The sequence below is a fragment of the Ipomoea triloba genome, chromosome 1 (assembly GCF_003576645.1).
Source record: "Ipomoea triloba cultivar NCNSP0323 chromosome 1, ASM357664v1".
Classification (NCBI taxonomy): domain Eukaryota; kingdom Viridiplantae; phylum Streptophyta; class Magnoliopsida; order Solanales; family Convolvulaceae; genus Ipomoea; species Ipomoea triloba.
In genome coordinates this window covers 7318454-7333618 of record NC_044916.1, presented here as the reverse complement: position 1 = coordinate 7333618, position 15165 = coordinate 7318454, and the positions used below count along the sequence as shown (strand labels likewise).

General features: G+C 31.9%; 2 protein-coding genes across 2 annotated transcripts; both read right to left on the bottom strand.

Annotated features, from left to right (window-relative positions):
• Positions 1-3228: 3228 nt before the first annotated feature.
• On the bottom strand, positions 3229-7174 carry LOC116012675 (uncharacterized protein At2g34160-like). Its single transcript, XM_031252312.1, has 5 exons — positions 6939-7174; positions 5753-5801; positions 4131-4193; positions 3947-4011; positions 3229-3562 (listed from the first exon to the last, which is right to left on the bottom strand). Exons 1-5 carry the CDS (start codon positions 7065-7067, stop codon positions 3473-3475), a joined length of 396 nt encoding a protein of 131 aa, XP_031108172.1. The 5' UTR covers positions 7068-7174; the 3' UTR covers positions 3229-3472.
• A 5032-nt stretch (positions 7175-12206) lies between these two features.
• LOC116017904 (transcription factor HY5-like) lies at positions 12207-15003 on the bottom strand. The gene is made up of 4 exons (XM_031258573.1): positions 14842-15003; positions 14362-14539; positions 13671-13827; positions 12207-12507 (listed from the first exon to the last, which is right to left on the bottom strand). The coding sequence occupies exons 1-4, from the start codon at positions 14939-14941 to the stop codon at positions 12463-12465; spliced, it is 480 nt and encodes a 159-aa protein (XP_031114433.1). The 5' UTR covers positions 14942-15003; the 3' UTR covers positions 12207-12462.
• Positions 15004-15165: the final 162 nt, after the last annotated feature.

Genomic DNA, 15165 nt, shown 5'->3' with positions numbered 1-15165 from the left:
TTCTTCTTCTTCTTCTTCTTCTTCTTCTTCTTCTTCTTCTTCTTCTTCTTCTTTTCAGGTTCCCGTTCTACTAGTGCTAAGCAAAAATTTCACCGAAGAAGAAGATCGAAGAGCTAGCCGGTTGCCACTGCAAACGACTTCTTCTCCTTTTGGTTATCGGTGATCGAAAAGATTAAATGTGGTAAGAATTTAAAAGTTATGGATCTAAATTTAAAAATTTTATTAGTCAGGAACCAAATATGAAAATAGTTCGATACTCGTTAGATCAAAAAGTGAAAATAACTCGTAAAGTTATCACGGAATACGAATGAGAATATACGGAGTAATAATTAACGTTGAATATTGACTCTTCTAGTAACTTGGGATCATCACCAATATTTTTAAATTCGATTTCATACTTGTGGTAAACCGTAAAAGGGCCAAAACGATCAATCAACTAAAACCGTTTTCTTCCTTCAAATTTTGGCAAAATCTCTTATGATGACGTTTCAAAGAATCAAAAACCTTTATTCGTTAAACATATCAAATTTTTCATAAACATTACTCCGTACAATTTTTCTTTATCATGTTTCTCATAAATAATTCTTTGTTCTAATTCAAAAGAAAACATTAGAAAACATAATCGATCCAAATATTCGATGTGCTATATAATATTCGATGTTATAATATATATAATTGTATATTAATCCAAATATTCTTTAAATATTATAACAAATTTATTCCGTGCAACGCACGGACGAAAATATTAGTTTTAATTTAAAAGTATTACATTATTTTTCAAACGTATTACGGAGTATTTTTTTTTCTTAATAAGTATTATATAATTAATTTATCCATAATTATCATTACACATTTCCTCATTAGTATTGTGTTTTTCTTCAAAAGTATTAATTAATTAATTTATCACGGATTAGTATTATACTTTTTCTCATAATTAACTCTTAAACTCATAAATATTACAATTTAATTTAATAGTAACAATCAATTTATCTCTAATTAGTATTACATTTTCATCGTAAGTTTTACATTTCTATCGATGAGACTTGAAATGAGTGATATTATTTGTGTACTGAACATACATTATTTCTATCGGTGAGACAGTTTCACATGACACTCACCTTAAAATTTTTATTTAGACAAAAAGGAACTAAGACTTGTAATGAGTGGTATTATTTGTGTACTAAAAATACATTATTTAAAAGTATATTATTTGAACACTGAAGATACATTATTTTGTATACGACTAAATAATGTATATTCAATATATAAATAATGTGCATTTTTATTCATCGACGATAGAGCTATGTGGACCATTGACCACATATTCTCGTCAATTCACAGTTTCACACACATAATATCCAAACTAGAAATCGGTTGCACATTGCATGGGTCAAAATTCAGAAAGTTAGTTATTATATAGCTGTTGAGCATAACTAATTATGATTTATGAACCTGTCATACCAGCCTGAATGGCTTTGACTTGATGCGTTTGGGAGTTGTTATACCCTGGACTATGGTCCAACTTCCGAGGTAGATCATGGTCTTAAATTATGTACTTTTAGTATTGTAATTGTGAACTTCTAGAATATAAATTATATTTTTAAGTCAAAGCACGTAAATTGTGTATGTTAACATTGTGTATTTGTAGTATATAAATTGTGAATTTTTAAAAGGTAAATTGTGAATATTTATATTGTGTGTTCGTAGTATATAAATTTTAAATTTTTTAAAAATAAATTGTAAACATTTAATATGTAAATTAAGAGCATTCAAAACTCGGGTCCGGTCCACGAAATAATTTGCGTGCGTTTGGAGTAAAGAATACAAAAATCTTGCCTACGATTATGGGCATCTAAGGCAGTCTAATTCCAATAGCGAAAGCCAATCAATTAAGCTGAATCTTTTACGCCTTAAATGTAGGTGTTATCAATTTGTTTGAGCTGTAGCAATGTTTTTTCCATCCATTTACACTGACCATTGTGCTTGAGGTCTGGAAAAATCATATTCTAGACCAATTCAAAGTGTACCTTGCAGGGTGGGTTCTGATCCAAAATAATATTGTTTTATATTAAGTTTTTAACAGAATCAACTAGTACTTCATGTTTAACAATATTCATCTTATACTATGTTTATAGTATTTGTTTTATATGCCCATCAACCTAAACATTATATACATACACACCAAATTGCATGTACATCATATCTATTTTCATTCACTATATAATAGGTTCATAATGTTAATTCTATATGTTTATAAAAACAAATCTTAATATGTATAAAAAGTACACTAAAGTAATGACTTTATGTATTTATAGATTTATTTTTATAAAAAAAATTATATATCTATATGATGTTATTTAAAAGATTTCAATTAGAGCTTTTTAATTATATATACATTAATTTTATTTGTGTAAAAATAAATAAATAAATAAAGTTAAATTGAAAAAAAAAATTAAAGAGAAAAGTAGATATGCATGGGTGCACATTGCTACATGCACCCTAATCCTTTTTTTTTTTTTTTTGAGTACTATTGACTCTGTTATAATGTAGCTACTGTCTTAACCTACTGAAGCACAACGAGTCAACAGTTGCCTCCACTGAGGCTCGAACCCACTCCCCCATCATCCATGTGAGCGTACTAATCGGGACACTGGGTGCCACTTAACCACAAGGTCTTTGGCTACGATAAAACTATTGTAATTTGTGAGGTAGCACGTTGTAATAAATGTATGCCTTTACAAATAAAATTAATGTATATATTCGAAAGTAAAAATATTATGTTTTTTAGTACATTCTACCCAATTAATAATAATATATGTTTAACAATTATATCAATTCTAATTAAGATGAGACTCGAACCCTTTCTTTATGAAAAGTACAGTAAAAATATTATTTTATTTTATTTAAAAAAAATGTCATGAAATGACATTCTTATTATTAGTATCATAGAATTTGACATTTCTAGTTTTTTTTTTTTTTTTTGGATGAATAGGAAGGGCACAACCCCAGAAAAAAAAAGACAAAAATTAGTCGCCTCGAAACCTCGACAGCCCCACTTTATCGCAACGGATGCACTCAGCAAGCTCTCCAGACGGGCATGTAGTTGTGCAAATACCATTTTCAAAGGGAAGTTAAAGACGATGACGACATCCTAACTAATATTTTAGAGTTGCCACAATGCCGCCCACGTATGTGTGATGAAGAGACAATGACGAAGGCAGTGCAAAATAATGAATAAAAAGTTGAATTAAATTAAAGTTTATGGCATAGTTACAAGCTGATTGCACACAAAATAATAACATGCAATGCACTGTATATTGTTAATAATCAAGCCAAGCATATCCTGCAATATCAATTTAATCTTGAACTGAAACAACCATTTCTACACAAATGATGATGTGTTCTGAACTACCACAAGCCGTACCAACAGCTAAATTTACTTCGTCACTGGAGAGCACAAGGATTTAGTCGTCTAGCCTTCCACACCGTCATCATCAAGTCGCTCTGCTTCAGCAGCCATCAGCTCTTCGAAGTTGTCCGTCTTTCCAAGCACTATCTCAATCTAAGCAAACACAAAACCATGTATGAATCCATCCTTGACTAGTGAGAAAAACGTTCAAAATTGCTCAATCTTTTTCAGACAATAGTAAGTGGCGTAGAACATTTAGTGAACTGGTTCAGAAATGCACAGACAATTATGGAGTGATATCAGAGGTTGTGCAAACAATGCCAAATTGAACAACTCCATATTAAGAAGCTGAGCCAGGTCAAATTTGACCAAAATTGGAAATGGACAAAATGGCTACTAAAAATAGTTGATATAAATTGCAAACTGTGAAAGAATGGGCTAAAATTGCAACTGGTCACAGTTGATGGGCCAAGATTGCATGATGCATCCAATCTGTAGCACTTAATACTTTATGCACAAAGCATACTCAAAACTTACCTTAGCCTTTGGTACAGGCCGACTTTCTGGATGATCCTTCATGTAAACACTAAGTGTCCTAATCTCTGCATACAACATAGAAACCGGAATGCTTATTAAGGCCTCAAGATTCAAGAAACACTACTAGGAAAACATATGATGAAAGATATATCATGGTAGGGAGCTGGAGAAACAGAAGCCTTACTCTTTTCAACAGCAAATCCATTGTTCTTGAGAATTTCAGCAACAGTAACAACTGTTGAAATAGCTGTAAAAACAAAACTGCAAGTTAAACTGTGGGAACAGCAGGCATCAGAATAATTTAATGAGAATGGGAGATGTGATGCTATAAAAAATTTAAGCTATGAGTCAATCCTCAAATAATTTCTTTTAACATTTCTTTTTCTTGTTGACTAAATGAATTCATTGTGAAAAAATGAATAGGCTTCTAATCCATGTATGTTAACAAAAATGATTGTATTCTTTACTTCCTAGAAGAACAAATAGGCTTCACTGTCCTATTCCATTCAACATTAATTAATACGGAGTAGCTTTTAATTTATGCAGTAATTAAAAGAATAAGGGTAGACAACCAAATGGATCCAATTTAGCAATTAACTACCGCTCAATGGTTGGGTGGAAAACAAAAATCCTATTTGTCCAGCATTTATTAAGGTAATCTTAATGAGCATAATGTTTTTATTCTTTTCTCACTCTTTATTAACTTTTTTTTAGAGTTTAGACCAAAGACAGCACCAACTCTAAACTCTAAAACATACCAAATCTCCAAATCTAAGATTAAACTCCAAAATGTCGAACTTCCTAATTTATTTGTAGTGTAGGATAAGATTGAAAATTTTTGTTAAGCTAGCAAGTCTGTTCATCATAGTTTTCAGTTTTCCAAAGAAGAGGCTTTAATGCAAATGGTGACAAAATCAGCTAGTGAATAAGTTCTGCAACCCTAGTGTTTTATAAAGAGCCTGAAAAAGGAAGTCATCAAGTCACTGAAGCTCATGAGTTAATCTTATTTATATCTCAGGCCACTAAAGTCCATAGCAAATAAACTTGTACATTCAACATAGACCGATGGATGCACCATTTAAGAGTGATAATTGGTAGTAGGAGATAGGACAGAGACGTATAACAAAACTTACCTGAGTTGAAGTTGTTAAGAAAGATTTGCTAGTGTAAGGGTTACAGCAAAGTTAGAATTTAAGAAGTTGCAACCATATAGCCAGTCCAACAAGAATGGCCTAATTAAGTTGAGATGATTGCGAGTCATTTATGTGGAATGCAGAGGGATAGGAGGAAAAAAAAATTAGCCATGTTTTATGTTTACGTTATATATAAAATAAAATAGTGCACAATTTACTTTTAAAATTTCATATTCCAATATTTTATTGTTTAATTCTCTAAATTCTCTTTAGTTTCCTTTGGCCTGGTCTAGGCCTTTCATTATTTCAGCAGCCCTTCTGGTTCAATTTCTCCTAACCACAGTTTCTCCCTCCCTTTACTCTTATTGTCCTATTTTGGTCTTCTTCCTTTCTCTCTCCAATCCCTCATCAGTCATAGTTACTAATACCCCTCACAGTAGTACATTCAAAGGTAAAGCACCAAGTTCCATTGAACAACAAAAAATGCAATGAAATATAGAAGATAACCAAACAATGAAGACGTAAAAAAATCCAAGCTATCCATTCAATATTAGTAAAAGAAACAGACTTAATAAAGGTGTCTGTCCTGGGTTTCTCTTTGGATCTTTAAAATGCTATTGTACCTATCCAAAAAGAAAAAAGTATTGATATAAAATTGAGTAGAGGAATATACCCATTCCAAGTGCAGAGAGTTCCACTTCATTGTATTGCTGCATGTACCTCTGCAGACAAATAACCATTCAACACATGAGAATATCCACACCCCACAGATCCAAGAGATTAAAAAATGATTAATAATAATAGTAATAGTACTAGTAGTAGTAGAAGAAGAAAGTATTTCTTCAATAAACTTCTGTGAGCATACATGAACATATACATCTGTTGACAGCATTCTAACAAATAACAATCCCTATTAAAGACATTTTAAGTCCAAGGATTATCAGCAAAGGCCAAGGAGAAGATTTTATAGTTTAATAATTTATGAGTAATCCCATATACTTAGAGTGAAGTGAAACTGAATTGTTCAAAATATATTAATTAAATTTGATTTGAAACATAGTTCAGGACATGAAACCAAAATGCAATGGTGAATCCACTTAATGACACTGAAAAAACAGACAAAATAATCAATCTTATAACCCTTCCAAGCAGAAAGGAAAAAAAAAAGTTGATTAATAAGAAATGGAACAGTATAGAACTTCAGAGCATTTAATTATCAGACATCTTAAGCATCTTTTTCTGCCTCACCATTGTTCTTTGAGCTCTATGTTTTGGAGAAAATAGCATCTTATATTTTCAGCCAAAAGAGTAACTTAGTAAGCAACAACAATTGTTGTGCACATCAAGCAAATCATCAAGCACCATATCTTAAGCTACCCCTTAACATCTACCTATTAGAAAAATCCTAGCACCACTAAACATACAATACCATGAAAACTTAGAGACCAAACAAAACCATCCTTAGGCAATTGTTTAATTAATCCTCACAACTTTTGTTTCACCAATCCAGCACTAACAATAAATGAAGGAAGATAAAACCAATCTAGCCAATAAAAATAAATTGTGCCAGCATTTTGCCATAATTTTCGCATATTAAAACCACAGAATCCTAAAATCCTATCGCAGCTAGTAAATGAATTCAGACCCCAAAAGTTTGTGATATCCAAACTTTCAACGCAAACACCGCCCAGCCCTGCCCTGCCTCGCCTCACCCCTCCCAACAAAGAAAAGTATCTTTGTACTAACACAGAGTGGTATACAAGGAACAGCCACGATTCACAAAAAAACCATAAAAATAGGTTCAGAATCTCGAATAGGTATTCAAAAACATCTACAACGAGAGAAGGGCGAGAGATTACCTTGGAGAGATTGACATAGAAGAAGAGCGATTTCTTAGTGTTGGAGACTTGGATACGGTTCTTCTTCTGGGGTTCGGAGTTGTTAGAAGCAATCTTCAAGTCGTTCACTCCCTCTGTTATGGCCTCCATTCTTCTACTTCTCTCTCTCTCTCTCTCGTACCCTGGTTCTCAATAAACCCTTTGGCCTGAAATGAACTGAAAATTGATAAACCCTTGACAAGTTGGCAGTGGATTCGTGATTTTTAAAAGAGCCAACAGATTTTCCCCTTTTTACGTCTATTGCCTACCATTTTTTATTTTTTATTTTTTTTTTTTGAAAACAAAAACAACGTAGATTAATCATTCCAAAGATACAATGTTACATAAAAAGTCAGGAGGGTCAGGAAATTACTCCGAACAACCAGACATAAAAATGGACTACTTAGCCAAAGCGTGAGCTGCCCGGTTCGCTAATCGTTTAGCAAAACATAAAAACACATTAAAAAAACTACTCAATAAGTTTTTAATATCATTAATCAGTAAATGGAAAGACGATGCTCACATGTCATGCTTCAGACTTTGCACAACCGTGAGTGCATCCGTTTCAACTTGAATTTTGTCCAACTCCATCTCTTTAATCCAGCCCAATGCTTCTCGGATTGCCACTGCCTCCGCTTCTCTCAGAGTATAATTGTCTCGCCATTGAAATGTTTTTGCTGCAACGAAGCTCCCATTCTCATCTCTGATGATGCATCCAAAACCCATCTTGTTGTTGTTCTTGTCAATGGCAGTGTCGACATTCATCTTGAGATATCCGGTCTATGGAGTAGTCCATTGACGTTTGGGCTCTTTGGTAACATGTTTGCAACTTTGGGTGATGCCTTCCTCCACTCCTCCAAGAAAACCCTAGATTTAGTTGCAGCTGCCTTAGTAGAAATATGACTTCTTGCATTCCAAAACTGTTCGTTTCTTTGTTTCTATAATTCCCAACAAGTTGTTATAGAAAAAGGCTGGGATGCTGATGAGATACATTGAGAGTTGACACTAAACCCATCCATTATCAATACACTATTTTTCAAAGAATTTACAATGGACACATTTGAAGGGCATGTAACCCTTAGTGAGTCTTTATAATATAGTAAATTGAAAAGATTACTTTCTAATGAACTATTTATTTTAGTTCAGTAGCTTAAATTTGGCTCTATTTAGTACGTAGTACTTTTTTTTCTTTTTGTATATACTAGTATTTTTGCCCGTGCGTTGCACGGAATGAATTTGTTATAATATTTTAAAAATATTTGGATCGATATACAATTATATAAATTATAACATCGAATATTATATAGTGCAATTGATGAAATTAGTTGGATTGATTATGTTTTCTGATGTTTTCTTTGCTTGAATCAAAGCATATTTGATTCACGGATAAATTTTTGTATTATTTATTTAGATAATAAAATTAAATATAAAATTATTTTTTTAAAAATATATAATATTGAATATGTACATTTATTTGATTATAAGATTAGTGCAAAAGTATCACTTAATTAATTGAATAATATATGACTTGTTTGTTTACAATTATCTTAAAAAGATCTATATTTAATATAACTTAAGTAATTATATTATTACAAAAATAAATAGGAAAAATGAGAAATAATTTAACTTTAATTATTACGGAGTATAAAAATAAATTCAACGACCAATATTTAGCTTAATTACCATAATAATTATTAGGCAATTATTATTAGTCAATTAAACTAAATTAATTACTTTTCGCTAATAGGAATATCAATTCGTACATACAAAAATTATTATTATTATTATATATTAAATATGTTCGACCTTCTGCAGTGTTTATGTCACACGTGTACTAATTAATTTGATCAACGACATCTAAAGTTGGTGAGGGGATTACTATCATAATAATTAATTACCATAAACATTTTTCAGTGATATAACACTATTACATTAATGCACGTATATGTATTAATCTATAAAATACAAATATACTATCAAAATAATTACCATAATTATTAATAAGGAATTACCATAATTACTAATAACTAATTACCCATAATTACTATTTATTACATTGTATATATACACATATAATATTTATTACTCCATAATATGTATAGGCAAATTCTATAGTATAATTTTGGTAAATTATAATTTATATTGATAGATTTATAATTAAAATAATTACATTTAGAAATTAAAAAATTAGCATTTAAATTTTGTATGATTTTGATATCTATTTTTTATCAAATATGATTTTGGTAATTGGACAATAATTAGACAAATTAGGGTAATTAAGTCAATAATTAGATATATATCTATTTTTAATCAAATTTTATAGCAACCTACCTACCTTTGGATTTGTATTCGTATACTTATATATATATATATATATATATATATATAATTAGACAAATTAGGGTAACCATATTTTTATATAGGGTAATTAAGTCAATAATTAGACATATTACTATGCATATATTACTAATTATGTCATTTTCTCACCTTTTATTAACATAATTTATTACCTTTTAATATGTTATTTTTATATAAGGTAATTAAGTACTAAAAATTAGTATACACATTGTTTTCTCCATTAATTAGCCTGTTTTTAAAGTTTATATTATTATTATTTTCGCTCACACATTTTAATAGTCTGTTTTTTTTATTATTATTTTCGCTCACACATTTTAATAGTCTGTTTTTTTTATTATTATTTTCGCTCACACATTTTAATAGTCTGTTTTTTTTTTTATTATTTTCGCTCACACATTTTAATAGTCTGTTTTTTTTTTATATTGGGTAATTAAGTCAATAGTTAGATAAATTACTATACATATATTAATAATTAAGTCATTTTATCACCATTTTACCATAATTTATTACCTTTTAATAGGCTATTCCTTACTACAGAATACAGATTAGTATACACAATATTATATGCCATTTTATCAATTGATTAACCTATTTTAAAAGTTTATATTATTACTCCATTTCACACCTTTTAATAGTCTATTTTTATATAGGGTAATTAATTCAATAATTAGACAAATTACTGTATATATTAACCAATTTATCAAATATGATTTTGGTGTGCGTTGGCGCCTTAGATAGAGAGTCAAGATGTGAATGATGGATTCCTTCTTCAACAAAGCATTCAAAGCATCCCAATGGCAACTGTTTCTTATTTTAATTGAAATTATATTAAGAATTTTATGTTATTATTATTATAGAGTATTATTGTTATTATTATAGATTATTATTATTATTATTATTATTGTTATTATTATTATTACTATTATTATCTTAACATAGTAGGATTATATCAATGCATAAAAATTATATTATTATTTAGGCAATAGATCCACTTCTTCATCTCTGATTATACCAGGAGGATTACCGGTGTTGTCCTATCACAAAATCATAATAATATGCAGAGTATGATAAAATATTTCAAAAGGAACATAACTAAGAGATATATAGGAATAGAAAGTAATTTCATTACAACATAGTTATAACAACAACCAAACCAAATTACAAAAAAGAAAATACACAGAAACTTCTCCGCAAAAAATAACTTTTAGAAATAGAAAAATATGTAATTTTACCACTACATAATTGTAACAACAACCAAATTTTGAATCGTTTCAAGCCATTTGCTCCTCATCCACTTCTTTGGCTCACAATATGTTCAAGCAGCAAAGAGTTAACACCAAGCTAGTAATCATCAATACACATTTTAGAAGAGTTAACACCAAGCTAGTAATCATCAATACACATTTTAGAAATGTATAATTTAGATGGTAAATAGTATATGGAAGTACCATAAAAAAATAATTTAGATGGTAAATAGTATATGGAAGTACCATAAAAAAGAGACTAAGCCTTTTAATCTCATACATGGTCAGCATATCTCTTTGCCTACATGATTGGTCTTCCATTCATAACAAAATGAAATCAAGTATTTATTTATTTAAAAAAACTGGTAATGATTGAAACCAAGAAGGGCAATATAATAGAATAATATGATGCTAACCAGAAAATTGGCTTTTTCCAATTTGGTTATTGCGCAAGAGGCTAATCTTCAAGGCGACCAAATCGACCCGTCCTTGTTGAGATCGAAAAAAAAAAACTTGGGCGTCAATACCAAAAAAAAAAGAAAAAGATAAGAAGAAAATGGGTATCACGGCGGAGGTGGCGGATGTGGTGTGGGGCAATTGGCGGTACTTGGCATACTTGAAGAATGAGAGAGTTCCACAACATTAAGATTAGTTGGGGTTGAGAAGTTGATGGATTGTGTATGGTTGTATTTATACACAATGGATGAGATCAAAATGGCCTAATATTGAAATTATAAAATGGTAAGAGATCACAAGAAAGGTAAAAATTTTTAATTTTTCAATTAATACCAAAAACGTTATAATTCTTCAAAAGGTATCTCTTTGATATTATTATTATTATTATTATTATTATTATTATTTGTCAATTAATTAATATATATGGACAATTAATTAATAAATTAATAAATGAATAAAATAAATAATTTTACTAAAATGCCACTAAGTTTGGGCGGGAAAAATTGGGAGGAGGATATTATTTTTATATATAGTATAGATAAATTAGGTCAAAATACTATTTAGAAGATGTTGAAACTTTTAGGGTTCAAACTTGTGATCTCCCATCTAAGAGATTTATAGAAATGGCATTAAACTACAAGCTACTTGACAAATAATATAAAATTTAAATTGACCAGTATAAAGATTAAATTAAACATTGTACACTAACACAAAAACTAATGCCACACTGAAACCATTATTCTTCTCACTTTGCCAAAAAAATAAGAGAAAAAGAATGGGCATAGTTTCCTTTATTTGAAGTATAAATATTACTATAATTGTTAGCTGAAGCTCATCATCAAGTTACAAATATCTCGACTATAGTGATTTTTCTCTATTTAATCTTAAACAATTGTTTGCGCTTAATTAAGTCATCGACTTCAATGCTTTTACCTAATTGAATCATCAAATTTTAGAATCAAAGACTAAATCGAGAAAATTTACTATAGTTAGATGACTAAATTGGGTAAAATCACTATATAGTCAAAAACCAACTTGGGTAAAACTACTATAGTCAAAGACTAAATTGTGTATTAATAGAAGTGAAATTACCAAGCTATAGAAGACTCATTTAAGTAAAATCATCAAAGTCGGTGACCTAATTAAACATAAACAGTAGTTTAAGACTAAATCAATAAAAATCATGACTAAATTGGGTATTAACTAATCAATTTAGTGACTCAATGACTTCATCTTGTATTGACAGTGCTTCTAAGCTGAAGCTGATACAATTTTGAGAACAGAAGAAATGCCCCAGACAAGGTTGAGGGAAAACAAAACAAGGTGGAATTTTGGGGAGAATTTGTAACCTCTGCTAAAGATCAGAACTCTCTACTCTACTGTAGATATGTGTACAGGAACAAATACATTATATCTATGCTATCATTCATAGTGTCACAACTGTAAACCTATTTTCTTGCTTCTTGACTGCCAGCAGTAGTGTTTTTCAGAATCTGCAATTTGGAACAATGGATTCAGCTGTGTTGAGCATATAATATAATACATATAAAACATAAATGTGCAATCCAACTATCAGCTCCAATTTGGTATCAGATTCGAACCCATAAGTCAACCCAATGCAAGAGAAGTCAACCCAATGCAAGAGTCTATGGGTTCGAATATCTGTGCTATCCGATAAAAAGAGACTATGGTAATGTGCAATCCAACTAGGCTTTCACAAGGTCATACAAGAACATAAACTCACAATGGGATGTCAAATCTTCTCATTTTATGCCCATTTTGTATTTTACTAGGAGTAAAAACTGTGGTAACAATTCACAGCTAAAAAAAAAAAAAAAAAAACCTTGATAGAACTGCTTCTTCCTTAAGTAAATATATATATGGCATATAGATACAGCAACTAGAGCTAAACAAAACAGGAGGAAAGGATGAGAGGACCACATTCAATTTCGTTTTCTATCTTTCCTACCTTCCAAATCCAACTAATGGACAAAGGGGCATGTTGATATTTCATTAACCAGATAGAGACCATCAGGTCATGACACTTGACAGCACAAACCTAATCATTTAAGGCCCTACGAGTTATGGCATTAATTTCTTGACACGTCAAAATGACACCCTACTGACTATACACCAAGTTGTTGGCAGATGTTTTTAGTAGCATATGCTCATGCTACTTAGGATATCTCTTTTTCTCCAATAGTAACCCTCTTCAAAACTCATACCTACGATTCTACAATGAGAATGTCAAATCCTGATGGGACCATGTGAAATCTCAGCCATTAAACTCCTTCCTTAATGACCAGGATATTGAGCATATAATATATAAACATAAATGTGCAATCCAACTATCAACTTAGACTTTTAGTTGAAATAGAACACATACTGACATGCCCTTCAATTAAGTATTAGAGCCCACCCCAGCTTAATTAAGATGGAACACATGCTTCAGTTCAGGATTTCACCACACAACTCCATTTGAACCAATAATCTAAATCATGCAACATGAAGCATAGAGTGCAAATGAGGCACGTATAATTGGCGGTGTGCACGTGGGACTGTGGGGTGGATTAAAGAAACCATAGACTTCAGGTGAGGCACATAATTAAGACATAACAGGAAGGAAGCAAGCAAGCATAAGCATAGTATTACATACATGTCTTAGCATCTGGTTCTCATTTTGCAACGTGGAAAGCCTCTCTTCAAGTTCAGCATTCTTTGTTTCCAACTCTTTCACCTTTGCCTCCAAGTCTGTCAAGTATGCCTTCTTCCTCTCCCTTGCTTGCTGCGCCGAAACTCTATTCCTCAACAACCTTAACCATCAAGAGAACACAAAATTACCAAAATGCCATAGCACGGGTAACTTAGTTGATTCTTGGTTGTCAGATTGTGGGGAACCTAACAACGGCAGTGTGGGAGTCACACTCAATATAATTGGCTCTCGTGGGCACCAAAATTTTAGTCCTCTCACCTAATGGGCCGCAGAGTCCGTGATCACGGGACGTGGGGACCACCTTTTGTAGGTCAAGGGCAAGAACAAGCTATAACACGGGGAACTTAGTTGATTCCTGAGTGTCAGATTGTGAGGAGCCTAGCAGCTCACACTCAATGTGGTCGGCTCTCGTGAGCACTTAGAATTTTAGTTCTCCCACCTAATGAGCCGCTGAGTCCGTGATCAGCAGGTGTGGGGTCCCCACCTTTTGTGGGCAAGGGCAAGAACAAGCCAAGTTCCCCATGTCTGCTGCCATGCTCATTCCATATGCAACGGCATGGCATTGAGAGGTCAAAGGCTTACGTGGCATAATCCTATTGGAATGGATTAGACTAAATAATTATGGGGTTTTCACCTTTTTAACCTCTTGTTCTCTTTGTCAGCTGGGCTACGGCCTCTCTTCTTTTGAGCGGCGCCAGACGGCTGAGCCGTACCGGCGGCGGAGACGCCATCACGACTGGAAGCCGCTGGGGCGGCGCCGCCTTCTCCGCCCATCTCCGGCACTCTTCTGATCTCATCGTCACTCTCCATTCCTTCATTCCCATAGCCAACAAAACAATATCAAAACAACTTAATCATTCAAGCATAATTCACCAATCAATCATGAACAATTCATAAAAACATCCAACTCTCAATCGCACTCTGATGGGAAAAAAAAAATCCAAAATTTTTCAAAGCCTAATAAATCTATTACTTCACAAATTGACCCAGAAAACATAATAAAAATCAAATCTTTACTAAAAATAACGCCAAATTATAGGTAAATATCAAAGTTTAACCAGACAACAAGCAAAAGGGTCTACAAATTAGCCCAAAATAAATAAATAAAAAGAACCTTCTTTGACTTCGAGATGGAGGGCAGAGCTGGAAGATCTTTCACTGCTAGAAAGAATAAATTTGGCTGCAACGGAACTTACAGCAGCTTGCTCTTGCATTTTACTCCAAGCTGTAGAAACAGAGAGAGAGAGAGAGAGAGAGAGAGAGAACGAAATCCAAATTGGATATATTTAATAATCCAAAAACGAAAATTAAAAGAGCGGGACGGGAATGAATGTCACATGCTCGCGGTGAGGAGGAGAAAGAAAACTGAAGCGTTGCGGTGGCCGTCGGATGGGAAAAGATCGAACGGGTGCGGAGTGATGATCGTGGAAGCTTCTGG